We start from the raw sequence: 19,901 nt of genomic DNA, 5'->3' as shown, positions 1-19,901 counted from the left end.
CGGCAATACCACTGGAATATACGGCAGTATCACTGGACTGGATTTATATGCCAGTACCACTGGATTTATATGGCAGTACCACTGGACATATACGGCAGTATCACTGAAATTATATGGCAGTACCACTGGACATATACGGCAGTATCACTGGACTTGATATGTATGCCAGTACCACAGGATTTATATGGCAGTACCACTGGACATATACGGCAGTATCACTGGAATTATATGGCAGTACCACTGGACATATACGGCAGTATTACTGTACTGGATTTATACGCCAGTACCACTGGATTTATACGGCAGTACCACTGGACATATACGGCAGTATCACTGGAATTATATGGCAGTACCACTGGACATATACGGCAGTATCACTGGAATTTTATGGCAGTACCACTGGACATATACGGCAGTATCACTGGATTTATACAGCAGTACCACTGGACATATATGAAAGTATCACTGGACATATACAGCAGTATCACTGGACATATACAGCAGTACCACTGGATATATACAGCAGCACAGGGATACCACCACTGGACTGATGCAGGACAACACAGCACCACTGCAATGGACTGGACTTATACAACAGCACTGGACATATGGCAGCAGGGGACACCACCACTGTGACTGAACTGATGCAGCACAAGACACTACCACTGTACTGATGTAGGACAACACAGTACCACTGCAATGGACTGGACTTATACAGCAGAACTGGATATATGGCAGCAGAGGACACCACTACTGTGACTGGACTGATGCAGCACAATACACCACCACTGAACTGATGCAGCACAACACAGCACCACTGGACTGGACTTATACAGCAGCACTAGACATATGGCAGCAGAGGACACCACCACTGTGACTGTACTGATACAGCACAAGACACTACCACTGTACTGATGCAGGACACTAAGGATGGAGACACGTCTTCTCGCTACACTTTCCAATGCCGGAGTGAAAATTGTGACGACACGCGGCTCCGTATATGGAATCCAAACCCAGCAAGAATCCGACAGCGGGATGATGACGTTTTGCCTCGTTCTGAAAACTCGAGTCTGACTTGGATCCGGGCTCGGGTAGTGAGTCCGGTAGGGTTTGGTTCACAGGGAACCGAACCCACACATCTCTAGTTCTTGGTCACAGCAGCTGGGACCCCTAACACACACACACACACACACACACACACACACACACACACACACACACACACACACACACGGCCGCTCCCAACAGCAATTGTGCTGGTCACAGTGCACTGAATGGCCAGTTTGCAGGATGCAGGTGTGCGCTGCTCCCGGCTACTGCCACCCGGAAGTGCCTGCTAACCGGATTGCGGAAACTGGCCTGGTCCATCCCACGGGGAGGCAGCAGCATAACTATGAGGTGAAGACACATTATGGCATGCAAATAACCGTTCTGGGGGGAGTGATCTGGGACGGGACCTCAGAGGACCACTGGCATGCTGCTGTAGCAAGAATTTATTTTTCCTGTCCACAGCAGCCCAGCAGATGTTGTGGGCCTATTTTGATGGCGAACCTGGAGCTGCAGCTCCATCCGCCCCATTGTTTATCCGGCCCTGACCACAGGTGGACTCCAATTAAGCTGTAGGAACATCTCAAGGATGATCAGTGGAAACAGGATACATCTGAGCTCAATTTTGAGCTTCGTAGCAAAGGTTGTGAATACTTATATAAAGTACATGTGATTTCTTAGTTTTTTATTTTTAATAAATTTGCAAAAATCTCAAAAAAACTTTTTTCACGTCATTATGGGGTATTATGTGTAGAATTTTGAGGGGAAAAAAAAGGAAGTTATTCCATTTTGGAATAAGGCTGTTACATAGCAAAATGTGGAAAAAGTGAAGCGCTGTGAATACTTTCCGGATGCACTGTATGTCCTGCAGGGATTATTCATCCAACAACTGCAGGACACATGCCCCATCAATCAAGTCAATATGTTTTTGGACACTGACACAATTTCTTTATTTGGGATCTGTACGCCACCACAATGGATTTAAATTTAAACAACTGAAGTGCACTTTTAGCTTTAATTCAATGGGTTAAACAAAAATATTGTATGAAAAGATTATGAATTGTAACCATTTTTATACACATGGACAAATTAACATAAATAGAAATAAAATTTAAATTTTTAATACTTTTTTTTTTTGAGAATTCTCTGCAGGCAATGACTGCCTGAAGACTAGAACCCATAGTCATCACTAAAATCTGGGTTTCCTCCTTTTTTATGCTTTGGTAGGCCGTTACTGCAGCTGTCTGCAATTTTTGTTTGTTTATGGGTCTTTCTACCTTTAGCTTTGTCTTCAACAAGTGAAATGCATGCTCGATCAGGTGATTGACTCACTCATTGCAGAATATTCAACTTCTTTGCCTTACAAAAACGACTGTGTTGCTTTCAAAGTATGTTTTCGATTATTGTCTATCTGTACTGTGAATTGCCGTCCAATCTGCTTTGCTGAATATAGCTGAATCTGAGCAGACAGTATGTACCGCTACACTTAAGAATTTATGCGGCTGTTCTTTCTTCTGTCACATCATTAATAAACACTAGTGACTGTCAGGGGCGTATCTAGAGAGAAGGGGACCTGTGTGCAGTCTCAGTGTGTTGGCCCCGTAGCCGGCAGCTCCGCTGTTAGCGCTCTGAGCACTAGAGATTCTGGCACAGTGCCAGTGTCTACAGGGCATGCGCAGGTCTCCGGAAAAATGGCGCAGCAGCCATTTTTTTGGAGACCTGCGCTTCTCGTCCTCAATGCTGCATCATCACCCTCAGACACACATCGCCTGCCAGTCACTGTGCGATCACATCATTCCGGGATGCAATAGCATAGTAAAGGGGCGCACATGCACACTACAACCGATGCATATGCGCAGACCCTTAGGAGGTGGCCATGCATGTGAATGCAGCAATTGTGTCCAACTATGGGTGCTGTTTCAGAAATAGGCTGGCTTTTAAGAAAAATCTGGCATTTCTATTCTTGAGGCTTATGAATGATTTTTTTTACAACTTATGTGTGCTGTTGGTGCTGTACCCCACACCGTTCACATAAATATCAGCACATTGAATCCGCAGTGTGAAATGTTATTTGTGAAAAGTTTTCAAAAACTGTTTTTGTTTTTTTACAACTCATGTGTGCTGTAGGTGCTGTACGCCACTGCATCCACATAATTATAAGCATTGTGACTGTGCAGTGTAATTTCTCATTTGTAAAAAAAAATTGTACAACTTCTGTGTGTTCATTGATATGGATTTGGATCAGTCGAGACAAGAACATGAGCAGCAACCAAGTGCTAGCACTGCAGCTGCTGAAACCAGTCATGATGATAAAAGACCTTCAACGTCACCTACTATTGATAATGCTCAAGGGCATAGGGAGTTTAAGTCAGGGCATCTGAAATAAAAAAACAACAATATTTTACATTGCTAAAGAAAACCCCTCCACCTCTAATAAAGGGAAAGTTTACTGCAGAAAAACATAAAATTGCCAAAATGCCATTCACAAAACACAGTCAAGGAAAAGCTTAGGCCTTGGCCTTTATTTCTGAATTATGGTTCTACAACTGTCAGTGAGTCATCTTCTTTTGCCTCCTGACAATGCAAGACCTTCTCACTCAGGGGTACATTTACTAAGATGGGTGTTCTATTTAAGATGGGCTGTTGCCCATAGCAACCAATCAGATTCTACTCCTCATTTATCTAGCACCTTTTAGAAGATAATACCTGGAATCTGATTGGTTGCTATGGGCAACATCCCATCTTAAACAGAACTCCCATCTTAATAAATCTACCCCTCAGAGTCCAGAAGATGTGTCAAAAAAATGAAAACCAGAAAATCAGCGCTGTAAAAAAACACCAAGGCAGTAGAACAAACTGTGTTTTCAGAAATGTCACAAATCCCTGAGGAGAGTCTAAGTGTTTACATGTGTGAGCCTGACCTTTCTGATACTGTACTCATAGAAAAGCCTCCTTACACCATTTCTGCTCCCTCTGCAAATGAGGGGATGAGCAGCACAAGTATAGCTGGTGACATAGAACTTGAGGATGCCACTGTGGAAGTGCAACAGGATGAGGGGGATATTTGTTTAGAGGATGCCAGCACTAATGAGGATGTTGATGATGAGGATGTTGTTTGTGTTAGTCAGGCACCAGTGGAAGCAGTTCTTGCCTTTGATAAGAAGAAGGCCATTGTCATGACTGGGCATAAGACCAAAAAAGTCACCTCTTATGTATGGAATTATGGTCACCCAAATCCTGAAAACACTTGTCTTGCCATCTGTAGCATTTGTAATTCCACAGTAGAGGTAGGGATGTTAACCATCTAGGAAACTCCTCCTACAATTCCATCTTGCACCACTTTTCTTTTTTTGCCACTGCTGTGTGTTTGTGTTACTTAGTAACCAGCCAGTTCGCTACAGTCTTTGCACAATATTGGTGAAAACAATATTATGAGTTGTGAGGTAGGTCAAAATTGACTGAAAATTACTGGATATGAATGTTATTGAGGTTAACAATACTTTAGGAACAAAAAAGGCCCAAATTATGTGATTTAGAAGTTTTTTATCAATTTTGTTTTAAAAAATACAAAACATGAAGTTGATACAACTCTCCACATGTGCAGATGGTGCAGAAATGGTGGAAGGAGGTGAAAGAGGCTTCTCTATGAGGACAGTATGAGATATGTCAGACTCACACATAGCTACTGTGGACACCCCTAGACTTTCCTAAGGGATTTGTGGACACACAGTTTGAGCCTTATTGTTCTTTTTTTTTTATTTGTCGCTATTTAAGGCGACACCTCTACTTCTGTATTTAATATTGTAAAAAAATTGTCAACTTCAGGTTCTCTTTCCTAAACATTTTGCACCGTTGACCACCTTTAGTAGATGTTTTACTGTCATGACTGGCAGCAGCTGCAGTGCTAGTATTTGATTGCTGCTGTTGCTGCTCTTCTCTCGACTGACCATCGTGATCCATATCAATGAACACATACACGTTGTACAAAAACATTTACATTATAATAGTATTATTTATTTTCTTGAACTTTTTTTTTAAATCACCACTCACTGCAGAGTCACAGTATTTACAGATGTAGCCATGCTCATCTTTGCGCATCACAGTAAGATGAGCTTTGCTACATCTGTATATGTTTTATGAACGCAGTGGGGTATGGCCTGCTGACTCACTTTACTTATATGCTATGTGAACGCAGTGGAGTGCGGCACCTACACCACACACCAATTATGCAACATAAATAAATTATAGTATTTATTTAACTTTTTTCACAAATGACAAAACTCACAGTACTTATATATTATGTGAACACAGTGGGGTACAAGACACATAAGTTGTTACTTTTGTAACTTTTTTGCTATTATTTTTATAACTCTAAACTTTTTTCACAAATGACAACTCACACTATGTAGTCACAATGCTTATATTTATGTGAACACAGTGGGGTACAGCCTGCAGAGTCACAGTGCTTATATTTTTTTATGTGAACACAGTGGGGTATGGCCTGCAAGTGCAGCACCAGTGTAACACACTTAGAAAATAGATGTAACTAAGGCCCTGTACTATAAAAAATAATAAACAATGATTTTCTAACTGCCTGTACTATAATGTAGCTCGGCCCATATTAACAACACTGAGGAGCCTGAGGGAACCGAAGTGGACAGATAGGTCAGTTTAGCAGTTGAGTGGATGGACACTGGACAGATAAATCAGCAGCACTGGAGTGGATGGACACTGGCAGATAGGTTATCTCAGCAGCACTGGAGTGGATGGACACTGGACAGATAAGTCAGCTCAACAGCACTGGAGTGGATGGACACTGGCAGATAGGTTATCTCAGCAGTACTGGAGTGGATGGACACTGGACAGATAAGTCAGCTCAACAGCACTGGAGTGGATGAACACTGGCAGATAGGTCAGCTCACCAGCACTTGAGTGGATGGACACAGGACAGATAGGTCAGTTCAGCAGCACTGGAGTGGATGAACACTGGCAGATAGGTCAGCTTAGCAGCACTGGAGTGGATGGACACTGGACAAATAAGTCAGCTCAACAGCACTGGAGTGGATGAACATTGGCAGATAGGTCAGCTCACCAGCACTGGAGTGGATGAACACTGGCAGATAGGTTATCTCAGCAGCATTGGAGTGGATGAACATTGGCAGATAGGTCAGCTCACCAGCACTGGAGTGGATGAACACTGGCAGATAGGTTATCTCAACAGCACTGGAGTGGATGAACATTGGCAGATAGGTCAGCTCACCAGCACTGGAGTGGATGAACACTGGCAGATAGGTTATCTCAGCAGCATTGGAGTGGATGAACACTGGCAGATAGGTTATCTCAGCAGCATTGGAGTGGATGGACACTGGCAGTTAGATTATCTCAGCAGCTGACCAGTATTGCTGACAAGTTAATTGAATTGTGGCAAAAATATTTTTTTATTACTGTGATATGGTGTGCTAAAAAAATATACTCTTTTGCCGTAAAAAGATTTTTCTTGTCTGTGGAAAAACACACCACGGTAAATAGATGAAAGTATATATATACTTTAAATAATAGTTTTTGTTTATAACATATGCATTAATTCATACTTACCTAGTCTCCTGCAACTGACAGAACCCCAGTACAGTGGGCGGTTCTTCCACATCTCGCCCATTCCTAGTGAAGTGGGAGGATGTGGAGGATAATGCCAGGGATAGCTGGTCCATAGGGAGGGGGCAGGGTTAATATGGTGTGAATAGAATAGCATCAAATGGGTCCTGCCTCCTCCCCATGGCCCCATCCTTATAGGCATGTTGCTGTGAAGGGGTTGGGCCTAAGGATATGAAGCACCCGGCTCTGCCATCATTTTTATGGATAGGATAAATAAAAACCTGATGATTCTCTGGATATCCTGCTGTTGGTATGTTGTATCTAATACATTGCATCTCCCTGAAATGTAGTCATTTCAACTTAGATTTCATATTCCACCCAGCATAACCTATATAGGGAGCGCAAGATGGATGTCTTACCTGGTATTTTTATGCGTGTGGGATGAACTGCCTGTGGAACTGATGATACTGTGGGTACAGTATCTTGTATTAACTACTGTAGTGTGCCTAAAATGCTTGTCTTCTAGATCATTTTGGGTTTTTTTTGTTACTGTAAATGTAAAATCTGCTTTGAAAACCGCTAAATAAATAAATATTATTAATAATAATAATAATAATAATATCACTGTGTTGTTGTTTCATCAAATCAGTTAATTACTATCTAAAGCTTTAGAAATCTACAACTTGCTGACATGCGTAGAATTTTGCAGGTGTCATGTACTCTGTGGTGCAGGAGAAGAGTGCTGTGTGACTCACTGCTGCTTTTTATTCAGTTGACTGTTGTTTTGGAAATTGTACTTGAATACTGTCATGCTCATATATAACAAGACATGATTAAAAAAAACATGTACATATGGTATATAGCAGGCAGGCCCAAGTACACTGCACACAGCAAAATGTCACCATGTCCATTATACCAGCCTGATGTCCATCCCACTTCAAAGACTGCCCTTCACAAATTCAGCTTCATAATCACTTACCTGCCATATTATGTAGGTGGATTGGAATTCTTTTTTTGGCAAAGTGATGTAAATGTTAAAAATGGAATATATAATAATATAGAAATCTATAATAAAGAAAACAATATCTACCAAAGCACATGCTATTCTGACCTTTCATGCCTGCACATGCCGCCCAGACATCCCAAATGTTACTCTAATATCCCCACATGCCACCACATACTATTCAGATGACATCACATACCACTATGACCTCCCCACACACCACTCAGACCGCCTCACATGCCCCTCATACCACCAAATATGCCTCTCATACCACTCTCATGCCAAGTATGCACCTCATACCACCCACATGCCAATCTAACATCCCCACATGCCTTCACATACCATTTAAATCTCTCTACATGCCACTATAAATTTCACATAGGCGTCCTCCTACCATTCAATCCACCCCACATGTCTCTGTTACATTCACCCATCCATCCACATACTGTAGCTTTCAGACCTGCCTACATGCCATTCTAAACTCCCCAGGTGCCTCCACATACATCCAATATGCCACGCTGACAATAATCAATAATAGTCCCCAGTCACTATTTTTCAAGTTAAGTCATTTTTAGTAGAAAGAGTCATTCATGGGCTTAAGCCAGTCACCTTTGGGGAATATCCGTTGCCTATGTATGTTCCGGGCTCTGGCCGGTGGGGTCAGATTTGTGTTCCTCATCCTCCAGCACTGCCCCTTTCTTCCCTATATGCTCTGCGGATCCAGTGTGTCAGCACACTGAGCCTGTGCAAGGGTAAAAACATATGTTTAGCTGATGTCACATTGCCCAACACACAATTTTGGGATCCAATGTTACCTTTTATATTTGTACCTCTGCTGCACATTACACCAGTTTCAGGAATACCATTCTGCATTACGTCATTGTTCATGAGAAGTGCTGATATATACAAGGTCATTGCAGTTTAGCAAATGTTTTTAAGGTAGCAGATGTATAGACACAGCATTTCATTTTGGACTAATGTTTACAGTGAATATTTCTGTCTTTTTCACTTTAACATAGATCAGGAGCGGATTGGTGTAGGGTCCACATATGAACAAGAGGGCAAGGTACAGTTTGTTATAGATGCTGTATATTCCATGGCCCATGCTCTTCACAATATGCACAAAGCTGTGTGTCCTGGCAGTGTTGGACTCTGCAGTCGCATGGACCCAGTTGATGGAGCAGAACTACTGAAATACATTCGTAGTGTTAACTTTACAGGTAAGACAAGCATAAGATTGCTACAAAAACATATATCTAAAATTGTTTCTTAATCTAATGTTAATCCTTGTAGTAATTCTGGAAAATGACTGATGTTATATTCTGCCAGCAATGTTGTTCATGTTCTAAAGTGCTAATTTGTGGGACTGGGTTTGTTTTTATCTGCATGTAACACGCCTTTTCTCGTCTCAGGAAAGGGTGTTGCTGTTATGTACAGTGTGTTCTCGCTTACTTCCTTCTTCCCAGTGACGCAGTGCCTCTGCCCAAATCTTCTCTCATCATAAGAAATTGTGGTTAGGGCAATCTTCCACCAGGGGTTGACTTGGGGAGATCCCTGGGATCCACACAGACCTACTCAAGGACAGCGCATACACATAACACTTTTGTAAAGGTCACCTTGGCACACTCGTTGAAATGCATGTTAACGTGACTGGGTAGGCATAACGGAACAAAAAAATTTTGTTGGCAACCACAAAACCCAGAAAATTACCATAAAGCAAATGCTGACATAAATAGCCGTAACAATGAACAATAATTCCTCTGGGCACCCAAAGGCTGATATTGAGATTATTTCTTTCTGACTTTGTGTACTGCTGGTGCGTTTCCTGCATGAATTGAAGTGGAAAGTGGAATATAAGCCAAGAAGACTTTTGAACTATGAAGGGTCTTGTTGAAATTAGGGTCTTGTTGAAATTACTCTATTATGATGTGTTTGATAGACAAATGGTAACTTATGTGGTCAATGGAAGTAGCTTTGAATAATAATTATGCTAGGTGCATCCAAATGCCCCCTTTTTGTTTGCAGTCCTTCTATAACTTAATTAAGGAAACTACTTATCAGGTTCTCCCAGGGGACAAACTGTGGTCTGGAGCACAATCTAACACCCCCACATGCCTTCACATACCATTTAAACCTCTATACATGCCACTATAAATTTCACATAGGCATCCTCCTACCATTCAATCTACCCCACATGTCTCTGCTACATTCACCCATCCATCCATCCATCCATCCATCCATCCATCCATCCATCCATCCATCCATCCACATACTGTAGCTTTCAGACCAGCCTACATGCCATTCAGTATGTCATAGGGGCAGGGCACATAATAATAGGGCATCCCTTGTCATTAAGGAACATTTTTATTTTTATTTCTTCAAGCGCAGCAACACAGTGTGCTATAGGGGAGGGGGCATAGGGGCACCAATCAGTGTTGTGGGATGCAGTGTGCTGAGGGAACTAATATTGTTTGTCCATCCCTGAATGCAGTGCTGCTGACTCTGGAGGCGGCAGCAACCTTGCGGCATCTGGCTGGCTGCTCATGGTCCTGACAGGCTCTGCCTCCTGCAGTGGGTCTGCATAACCTTAGGGTTTCCCAGCTAGCCAGTGGTGTCCCGGAGTGATACAAAGCTGCATCCCTGGACACAGCAGTGGATCACACATGCATGCAGCAGGCATTTATACCAGATACTGCATTACCAGATGTAAGCATCGCTGCTGCTTCCAAGGATGGAGCTGCTATGCAAAATCCAACCGACCCTGAATCAGGCCCCATATGCCGCCAGAATAGTCGGAATAACCACATCACATATTTGTTTCCACAATAGTCTATATTTTCAAGAGTAAGACTAAATATTTTGCTGCAGGAGAGAAAATTACAGCAGCAATATGATATGCACTAATAAGTCCAGCACTAGCTCTGTGTACAGTACAGTTTTCAGCAGTGGTAAGATGCTTCTAATATGGCAGTAGTAATATTTATTTATTAACAGTTTCTTATATAGCGCAGCAAATTCCACTTGTCAGTAGCAATGCTCAGTGATGCCCTCCTACAAGACCATCTGTAGTAAGGCTCACGTATATATTTCCATCAATAGTAAAGTCAATTTATAATCCCATTAATTGTAATGTCCAATGAAATGCCGATTACTGTATTTCAGTGGGCAGTACTATTCTTGTGAAAAGGAAAGATGATTAGTATACGCATACAGTAAGTCAGGCATTCCCAACCTCGGTCTTCAAGGCACACCAACAGTGCAAGCTTCAGCATAAATGATCAACATAGCTGAGGGTACTAATGAACTCACTTGTGCTCAAGTATGGATATCACTAAAAGCTGGACTGTTAAGCTGGGTACACATTAAACAATGTGTACCCAGCTCAATGTCGTCAGTGATGGGACCCGGCATATACACTTGCCAATGCCGGCAGCGATGAGCGACGACAGGTGGGGAAGTGGTGGTCATGCTGCATTCAGCAGCATGGCCCACACTGGTGATGTCACCCATCGTCCCTGCATGCTGGTCCAACGGAGGATGTAGTGCGGGAGCACGCATTGTCAGCAGCACAGTGCATACACACAATGTGTCGTCAAGAGTGCTCCTGGCTTTAGTGTGCCTTGAGGACAGAGGTTGGGAATACGTGCCATAAGTAGTAATGTCCAGTTACATGCCAATCAATAGTAATACTCACATATAATATATATCCAACTGTAGTAATGCCCACTTATATGGAGAACCTTAGAAATGCTTGTTTATATGTCCATCAGTAATGATGAAAACGTAAATGCCTATGGATACATGTAATTTTCACCAATATATCCATCAATAGTAACGCCCAGTCATGTCACATCAGGCCATTTCTCTCACCAGAGTGCAACAAAACTCATCTCTTGGCTCAACTACTGCAACGTTCTCCTCACTGGCCTCACTTGCTCCCATCTTGCTCCCCTCCAATCTGTCCTCCACTCCACAGCTAGGTTTATCTTCCTCTCCCGCCGGTCCACATCTGCCACTCCCCTTCGACAAAATCTGCACTGGCTCCAATTCCCCTACAGAATTCTCTTCAAACTCCTTACCCTCACATACAAGGCCATCTCTAATTCTACTGCTCCCTCCATCTCCAACCTCCTCTCCCTTCATACTCCCTACCGCCCCTTATGGTCGGCCAATGACCGGTGCCTCTCCTTTACCCTGGTCACTGCTTCCCATGCTCGAGTTCAAGATTTTGCCGTGCTGCACCACTTCAGTGGAATGCGCTCCCCCACTCCATTAGACTCTCCCCGAACTTGCAAAGCTTCAAACGGGCACTGAAAACCCACCTATTCATCAAAACGTACCCTTCCGATGCATAACGTAGTCATGAGGCTGCTCCTCTATCCCCCTGCCTCATGCCTTGACCATCTCTAATTTGCTTTACTACCTCCCACTTGCTTGCACCTCATGTCATTTGTCTGTCTCCACTTCCTACTAGATTGTAAGCTCCTCAGAGCAAGGCTTTCTTTCGTCTTGTTGTCAAAACCCTCTTCTCGACACATTTCACTCACAGCCCTCTCCTACTCAGCGACCATCTTTACCCGCTTTTTCTCCTGCTGGTAAAGTCTCATCTCTATCTATGGCCGCCAGCCCCAAGTAGTACAGTGATTACTCCCTCGCTACTTACAACTAAGCTGTATTATGTTTTGAGAATTGTGGCGCTCTTTGTTACCTGTACTCTATTGTTGTTATTTATTTACTGTAATGTTAATTTTTGTTTTCCTGTGCTGTCCTTTGTACGGCGCTGCAAAACACTTGTGGCCCTTATAAATAAAATGTAATAATAATAATAATAATAATAATAATGTTACTTAGTTGGAATGCCCACATGTATAGGTAATTATATGTATATTCAAAATAACTTGCCGGGCCACCCATATATTGACAATAACATGCCTATTGACAGGAATGCCCCCTGACATATTAGAAACACAGTAATTTGTCCATCAATAGTAATTACACTGGCCCACGTCCTCTTTCTCTGACTCACTTGAGCAGAAACGTCATAGATACAGCATTCTCCTGCATAGTGATTTCTAATGTTGTTCCTGGCCACAAGTCATAAGACTCCAGCACACAAACACAAGCTGCTGCTGATCAGCGTCTTCCATTCTTGCTATTTGCTGCTCCAACAGCGATGGCAAAGGCAGCAGGTTCTGCATGTGCAAGGGGGAAGAGTCAACAAAGGAGGGAGGGGCCATGCACTCCAGCCTGTGCTCCTTTACATACATTGGTGCAGTTTGCTTGCTGGAAATAAGTCCCTGTACTGGGGATGGACTACAGGGTGGGGGCCCTGTGAGACGGAAGACCGTGGCACATGCTAATTCATGCTCTGGGGCCAGGCATAGGCAAACTAGGCAAATGCCTAGGGTATTTGGTATGCCTAAGGGCACAAGCAGCTTCTGCCGATTAAAATGATATACGGCATACCTATATTCTGTGTGTGACTGCGGCTGAATCTGCATACGAAATGCTATGTTACAGTGTATTCCTGGAAATCAGTGTAACGTAGCATTCATATGCAGATACAGCCACAGTCACACACAGAATATAGGCATGCCACATATTTTAATCAGGAAAAGCTGCTTGTGCAGCCTAGCTACATAGTAATGCAAATAAGACGCATTTTCGTCAACATAGGCACCCGACGTTAGCAGAGCTGCCAGCTGACTCACGCCAGGCATCTCCTGCTGCATGGCGTATTAAGGCAAGATGTATGATGACAGATCAGTATCCAAGCAGAGGCAGAGGTCACAGTGTTAGCGGCTATGTGAGTGCTGCATGCGGGTGTGTTAGTTGTGCAATAGTGTTCAGCATATGTGTAAGCGGCATGTGTGTCATGTGTATAAATGCATTAATAATTTGCGGCATATGTGTAAGGGGCACTATACAGTATGTGTCATTATGTGTATAAGTACACTAATATTGTGCCACATATGTGTAAGGGGCACTATGTGTGTCATTAGGTGTATACAGTAAGTGCACTGATAATGTGCCACATATGTGAAAGGGGCATTATGTATGTCATGTGTATAAATGCATTAATAATGTGTGACATATGTGTAAGGGGCACTATGTCTGTCATTATGTGTATAAGGGCACTAATAATGTGCAGCATGTGTGAAAGGGACATTATGTGTGTCATTATGTATATAAGTGCACTAATAATGTGCGGCATATGTGTAAGGGGCACTATGTGTGTTATTATGTGTATAAGGGCATTAATAATGTGCAGCATATGTGAAAGGGGCATTACTGTATGGTATTATGTGTATAAAGGCATTAGTAATGTGTGGCATTATGTTTATATGGTGCTCTACTGTGTGGCGTAACGTATAGAAAGGGAACTACTGTGTGGTCTAATGTGAACAAAGAGCAATATGGTGTGGTTTAATGTGAATAAGGGGCAATTAAGTGTGATGTAATGTTAATGAGGGGCACTATTGTGAGGAGTAACTTATATAAGGTAAAGTGGTACTACTGTGTGATGTAATGTGAATAAGGTTCACTATCGCATGATAAAATGTGAATAAAGTTGCACTACTGTGTGGAATAATTTGAATTGGGGGTACTATTGTGTGACCATGCCCCTTCCCTGCAAGCACATGACCCTTTTTGAGCTGTGCACACTGTTCCTATTTAAAATATAGGGGGTAGGAGCACCAGAATGAGGACTGCTATGGGTGAGGGGTGAAGGTGCTGGGAAAGGGGTGCAGGGACAGAGGCGGAACTAGTGGCGGGGAACCAGTCAAAATCTTGCCTAGGGCATCATATTGGTTAGGACCGGCTCTGGGGCGCATAAGGCAGAACTTAGAGCAGTGAAGAAAGTCAGATGCACACTTCAGGGCAGGAACCCGGAGACAACCACCTTCAATTGTCTCTTGTATTTACGCCTATGCAGCCCCATAAAAACAATCTGCACTGTACGTTGTGGAAAGGGCCAAGTTCATGATCTGGGCCCAAGTAACTGACTGCACTGTTGGTAATTCCATGGCAGTGAAAAATATATATAATGACAGATACATAGGGTATACACAGTTATGCATAGAAAAACAAGGAAATAAACTGAACAGACATAAATCCATATGATGAATACATAAACAGACATAAATAGGGCTGTCAGACAAATTCACAGACAGTTAAGCAGGAAAGGCAGACAGAATTGCATAAATAGTTAAAAACAAACAAAAAAGTTAGTTACAAAGAAGAGACAGAGCAGAAATAATGATTTTTAGACAAACACCACAAAAAAGTACACAGTGTTGAGTAAAATATTAATATAAATAGAGTAGGTAAAAAAAACCTTCTACATTACGTTCTGCTGCAAGAGGAAACTGCCATTTTCTCCCAATCTACGTATAGAAACACACCAAAAAGAGAGTTGTACTGGGGCTAGTACTGTAGTTGCACAAAGTAATTAATTAAATATGAACACATTTGTACATAAACAATATATGCAATAATATATGCACAGTATATACACTTAATCAAAATTAAATACATAGCTAATTAATATGTAACAATAAAAAAAATATATAATAAAATAAAATTGTGTTAGATTAGAATATAAAATCCTGGTTGAGCACACCCGAGCACAAATCAAATGTACCTTATACTATTAATATATATTATTACTAATATTACTAATATATATTACTAAAATTATATATATATATATATATATATATATATACATACACACACACACACACACACACACACATACACAGGGTTGGACTGGCCCACAGGTGGGCCCTACTGTCTGGGGGTGGGGTGGGGGGTTTGGGGGGCGTCCCTTCTACTCGAGGAATCAGGTTTCAGACTGTTAATTTGAATTATACACTTGTTTCCTTATACTGTTCAGGACTGTGGTGTATTCTCTACAGTGCATTGATGTTATTACTCTGCAACATTATCATATATGCACTAGCAGTATTTGCTATATATATTTATCAAGGGGGCTCAGATCATGCACTCTCTAATGGTTAGCCAAGCCTCTGTGGAAGCTGGCCACACCCCACCCTGGAGATTGGCCACACCCCTAAACATGGGCCCCTATCACTGCATTCCCCTGGTGAGCCCTTCATGCCCCAGTCTGACACTATATATATAGACTCACAAATTATAAAGCAGATGTAGATGTACAGCTATGTCCTCAGACATCTAGCCTTAATATGCCACGGAGCGGGAGATGCCTCTGCTAGCATTGGGTACAACACAGTGTGACTAAGTTGCATCAGGAGACGGGTCTGGGACTCTAGGTCGACAACAAAAAGGTCAACGCCAATTGGTCGACATACCTTAGGTCGACGTGGTAAAAGGTCGACATGGACAAAAGGTCGACAGGAACAAGGTCGACATGGAAAAAGGTCGACATGAGTTTTTTATGTTTTTTTGGTGTCGTTTTCTTCGTAGAGTGACCGGGAACCCCAATTAGTGCACCGCGTCCCCTCGCATGGCTCGCTTCGCTCGCCATGCTTCGGGCATGGTGCCTTCGCTTCGCTCGGCACAGATTACCGTTCCAATCGTAGTCCACGTGGATCGTTAAGTATGAAAAGGTTCCAAAAAAGAAAAAAAATTGTGAAAAACTCATGTCGACCTTTTTCCATGTCGACCTTGTTCCTGTCGACCTTTTGTCCATGTCGACCTTTTGTCCATGTCGACCTAAGGTGTGTCGACCAATTGGCGTCGACCTAAGGTGTGTCTACCTTTTTGTTGTCGACCTGGAGTCCGGATACCTCAGGAGACTGTGATTAGTTTGATATGCGACACCTGTATACTGTATATGTGTGCAACTGACGTGTCTGTATGTGAAACATAAAGTTATTTGACATGCAAGAAAGCCAAAGTAGCACTTCGTATGCAGATTAAGAGACCCAGCTGCACACAGATATACAGGTGTCGCATATCAAATGATTCAGCAGAGTCATGTGATGCACAGGGGCGTAGCCAGAAATTTGTGGGCCCCACAGCAACATTTTGGAGGGCTCCTGTCCCAGTGCTTCTAGAGAGACACCTCTCTGCAGCATTGTTCATTGTATGCTCCATAATAATAGTTCCCTAGTTTACTTGCTGAACTATAGTAGTGTCTTAGTTAATGTTATCCCTTACAGAACTGCCCTTGTTTATTTTATAGACCATAGTTTGTCACATTGTGCAATACAGTACCCCTAATTCACTTTACTATATACAGTTCATATTATGCCACATTAAAGGGTCCCCAGTTCATATTATTCCACACTATGGTTCCTTCACTTCATAATATGCCACATTACAGTGCCTCAGTTCATATTACTACATGTAACATTATAATGCCCTCCGGTTCATTTCATACCACAGTAGAATGAGCAGGTCCAGGGGTGTAACTAGATATATTGTAGGATGAAAGGCAAAAGTTTGTAAGGGCCCCTATGTACCACCCAATGGTAGAAATTGTTTTACAACACATGTAACTATGACAGGGAAGGTGGGCCCCTCTCAGCTCTTGGCCCCATAGCAGCTGCACTCCCTGAACCTATAGTAGCTATGCCCTTGCTGGTGCATCCTAGTTGCAACGTGTTTGATTTTGGGCAAAAGATGCAAAAAAGGGTATCCGTTTGAATGGTCGACAGTCATTAGGTCGACCACTATTGGTGGACATTGACATGGTCGACATCAGAGGCGGATTGGCCATAGGGCTTACAGGGAAGATCCCCGGTGGGCCGACGCACCTGTGGGGCCTGTTTTGTTTGAGGACATGTGGTCTTTTTTATAGACATAATGAATAAGATGCAAAATAATTTGCATATATGAAAATTACTTTGCCATTTAGCCTGTGATTGCAGATGATCTAGTGTATGCTCTGTCTGCCTGCTTGGCTGACATATAAGATTGAGTGAATAGTGATTGGGATACGGTTGGTGTAATAAGCAAGAAAATATATCTTTCTAAAGAATAATATAGTGTCCTAAATTCTGAAGGTGTATCATATAATGTGCTCATAATATGTAATTTTATTTATTTTTAACTTCCCCCTTGATGCTGGACATGCCCACTATCTGGAAAGTCTTGGGGGAGGGTGCTGCTGCCATGGCCCATGGCTAGACCTTACACCTCTGGTGCTGCCTATGCGGGGCCACTAGTACAAATTTTTCCAGGGCCGCTTTTTGTTCCCAATCCGCCCCTGGTCGACATAGACACCAGGTTGACACATGATAATGGTCGACACATGACATGTCGACACATGAGAAGGTCGACATGGTTTTTTTTTTTAATGAGATTTTTAAATTTTTCATACTTTACCATCCACGTGGAATACGATTGGGAATAGTAACCTGTGCCGAGCGCAGCGGTAGCGGAGCGAGGCACCTTGCCCGCAGCATGGCGAGCGAAGTGAGCCATGCAAGGGGACACGGTACACTAATTGGGGTTCTGGTCATGTTACGGAAAAAATGACACCAAAAACAGTTCAAAATCCATGTCGACCTTTTCATGTGTCGACCTGTCATGCGTCAACCATTTTCACGTGTTGACCATTTTCCCATGTTGACAATGTCAATGTCGACCAATAGTGGTCAACCTAATGACTGTCGACCTTAACATGGTCGACCATTCATACCGGAACCGCAAAAAAGACACCCGGCTCTAGCAAAGTTTCATGAGACATGCCACGCCAAGAAGGGCTGTTTGGCATGACAGCAGCAAAGATTTCTGAGTACACATCTGTATGCTGTGATGCTTTAAGGTGGCTGGTGAATGCTGCATCACTGCCACTCACTTGTTATTCAGGAATTGCCTCTACAGCCATTGTTTAGCATGGCTGCAGTTAGTAAAATCACACAGTCTGCCCTTACTAAGACTGAATCACATTACGCTCAAATTGAGAAAGAACTGCTGGCTCTAGTCTTTTCTTGTCAAAAGTTTCACGAGTTCATCTATGGGCATCCAGTGCTCGTTGAGACAGACCACCAACCCGATTACCATTCTCCACAAACCCCTGCATACTGCTTCCACATGAATCCAACATTTCATGCTCAAGCCTTTCTCTGCCTGTGCCTACTGCAATGCTTTACATGCCCATCTTGCCAAGGAACTGCTCACTTTCCATGAAATTCCTGACCTCCATTGGTTCACCTTTGCTGCCAGGGGCGGATTGGCCCACTCAGACAAATTCCACTGGGCTGGTCCCATATCCCCCTCAGCCAGGAAGATTCACACTCAGGCTGGGCTGGCTCACACTGCTTCCAGTACTTGCGGTTCATTGAAACACAATCCGGAAGTTAGGCTAGCGGGCACTTCCAGGTGCCGCTAGCCGTGAGAAGTGGTGAAGCTGTTCTACCAATGGGGGACCTGGAGAAAGTTAACCAGCCCAGCAGCATCCTCTCTCTGGCCCCAGCCAAAGGTCTCTTCAACGACCCCGGAGCAGTAGCATAGCGATGGTCGGAACCGGGTTCACTACACCTGCCGCCACCCCAACTCCCACACTCTCACTGAACTGGCCAGAGCGGCAAATGAGCACTGAAGGGGACCCGGCAGAAAGGTTATTTTTAATTACATTATTTCCATTATCATGATGATGTAAGGGTCACAGTGTATGGTTTGGGGACTGGACAGGAGCAGGATGTACCTTGTTCTCAGGATGCCAACTGATCAGGCAGAACTCACAGTCAGCCCTGGGACAATCTCTAATGCAAAGTCCTTCAGCCCTATAGCTGCCCAATGTCTGTCCATGATGATGGGCCTATTTATGTAATGTGGTGGCTACGTATGTAATTCGGTAGCTACGTATGTAATGCAGTGGGTACATATGTAATGTGGTGGTTATGTATGTAATGTGATGCTATTTGTGTAATGAGGTGCTATACGTGTAATGTGGTGCTATTTGTGTAATGCGGTGCTATACATGTAGTGCGATGCTATACCTGTAATGTGGTGCTATTCTTGTTATGTGGTGCTCTTTGTGTAATGCTGTGCTATACGTGTAGTGCGGTGCTATATGTGTAATGCGGTGCTATACGTGTACAGTGGTGCACCCAAGGGGGTTTCCGGGCACCCAGAAACCCCCCTCCAGCAAAAAAAAATAAAAAAAATATATATATTTTTTTTTTAGCTGCATGAGTATTATTAATGGCTGTCTAGCGTCCTCTGCAGCCTGCTGTCTTCCTGGTGGCACTTGTAAGTGCTTAATAAAAGTTTACTTTATTTTAATTATAGTACATATATATCCATGTGCATACATACATAT

The 19,901-nt window shown here is 42.9% G+C and overlaps 1 protein-coding gene across 2 annotated transcripts in view; it reads left to right on the top strand.

Annotated features, from left to right (window-relative positions):
• Positions 1-19,901, top strand: part of GRM4 (glutamate metabotropic receptor 4) — a 411,766-nt gene that overhangs the window by 267,991 nt on the left and 123,874 nt on the right. For both annotated transcript variants that reach the window (XM_063954853.1, XM_063954854.1), the window contains exon 7: positions 8,662-8,862. In XM_063954853.1, the coding sequence (XP_063810923.1) occupies positions 8,662-8,862 (201 nt within the window). The remainder of the gene's footprint in view (positions 1-8,661; positions 8,863-19,901) is intronic.

Source organism: Pseudophryne corroboree, chromosome 2 (assembly GCF_028390025.1).
Source record: "Pseudophryne corroboree isolate aPseCor3 chromosome 2, aPseCor3.hap2, whole genome shotgun sequence".
Classification (NCBI taxonomy): Eukaryota; Metazoa; Chordata; class Amphibia; order Anura; family Myobatrachidae; genus Pseudophryne; species Pseudophryne corroboree.
Note: the sequence above shows the minus strand (reverse complement) of the source record. Positions and strands in the feature narration are given on the sequence as shown.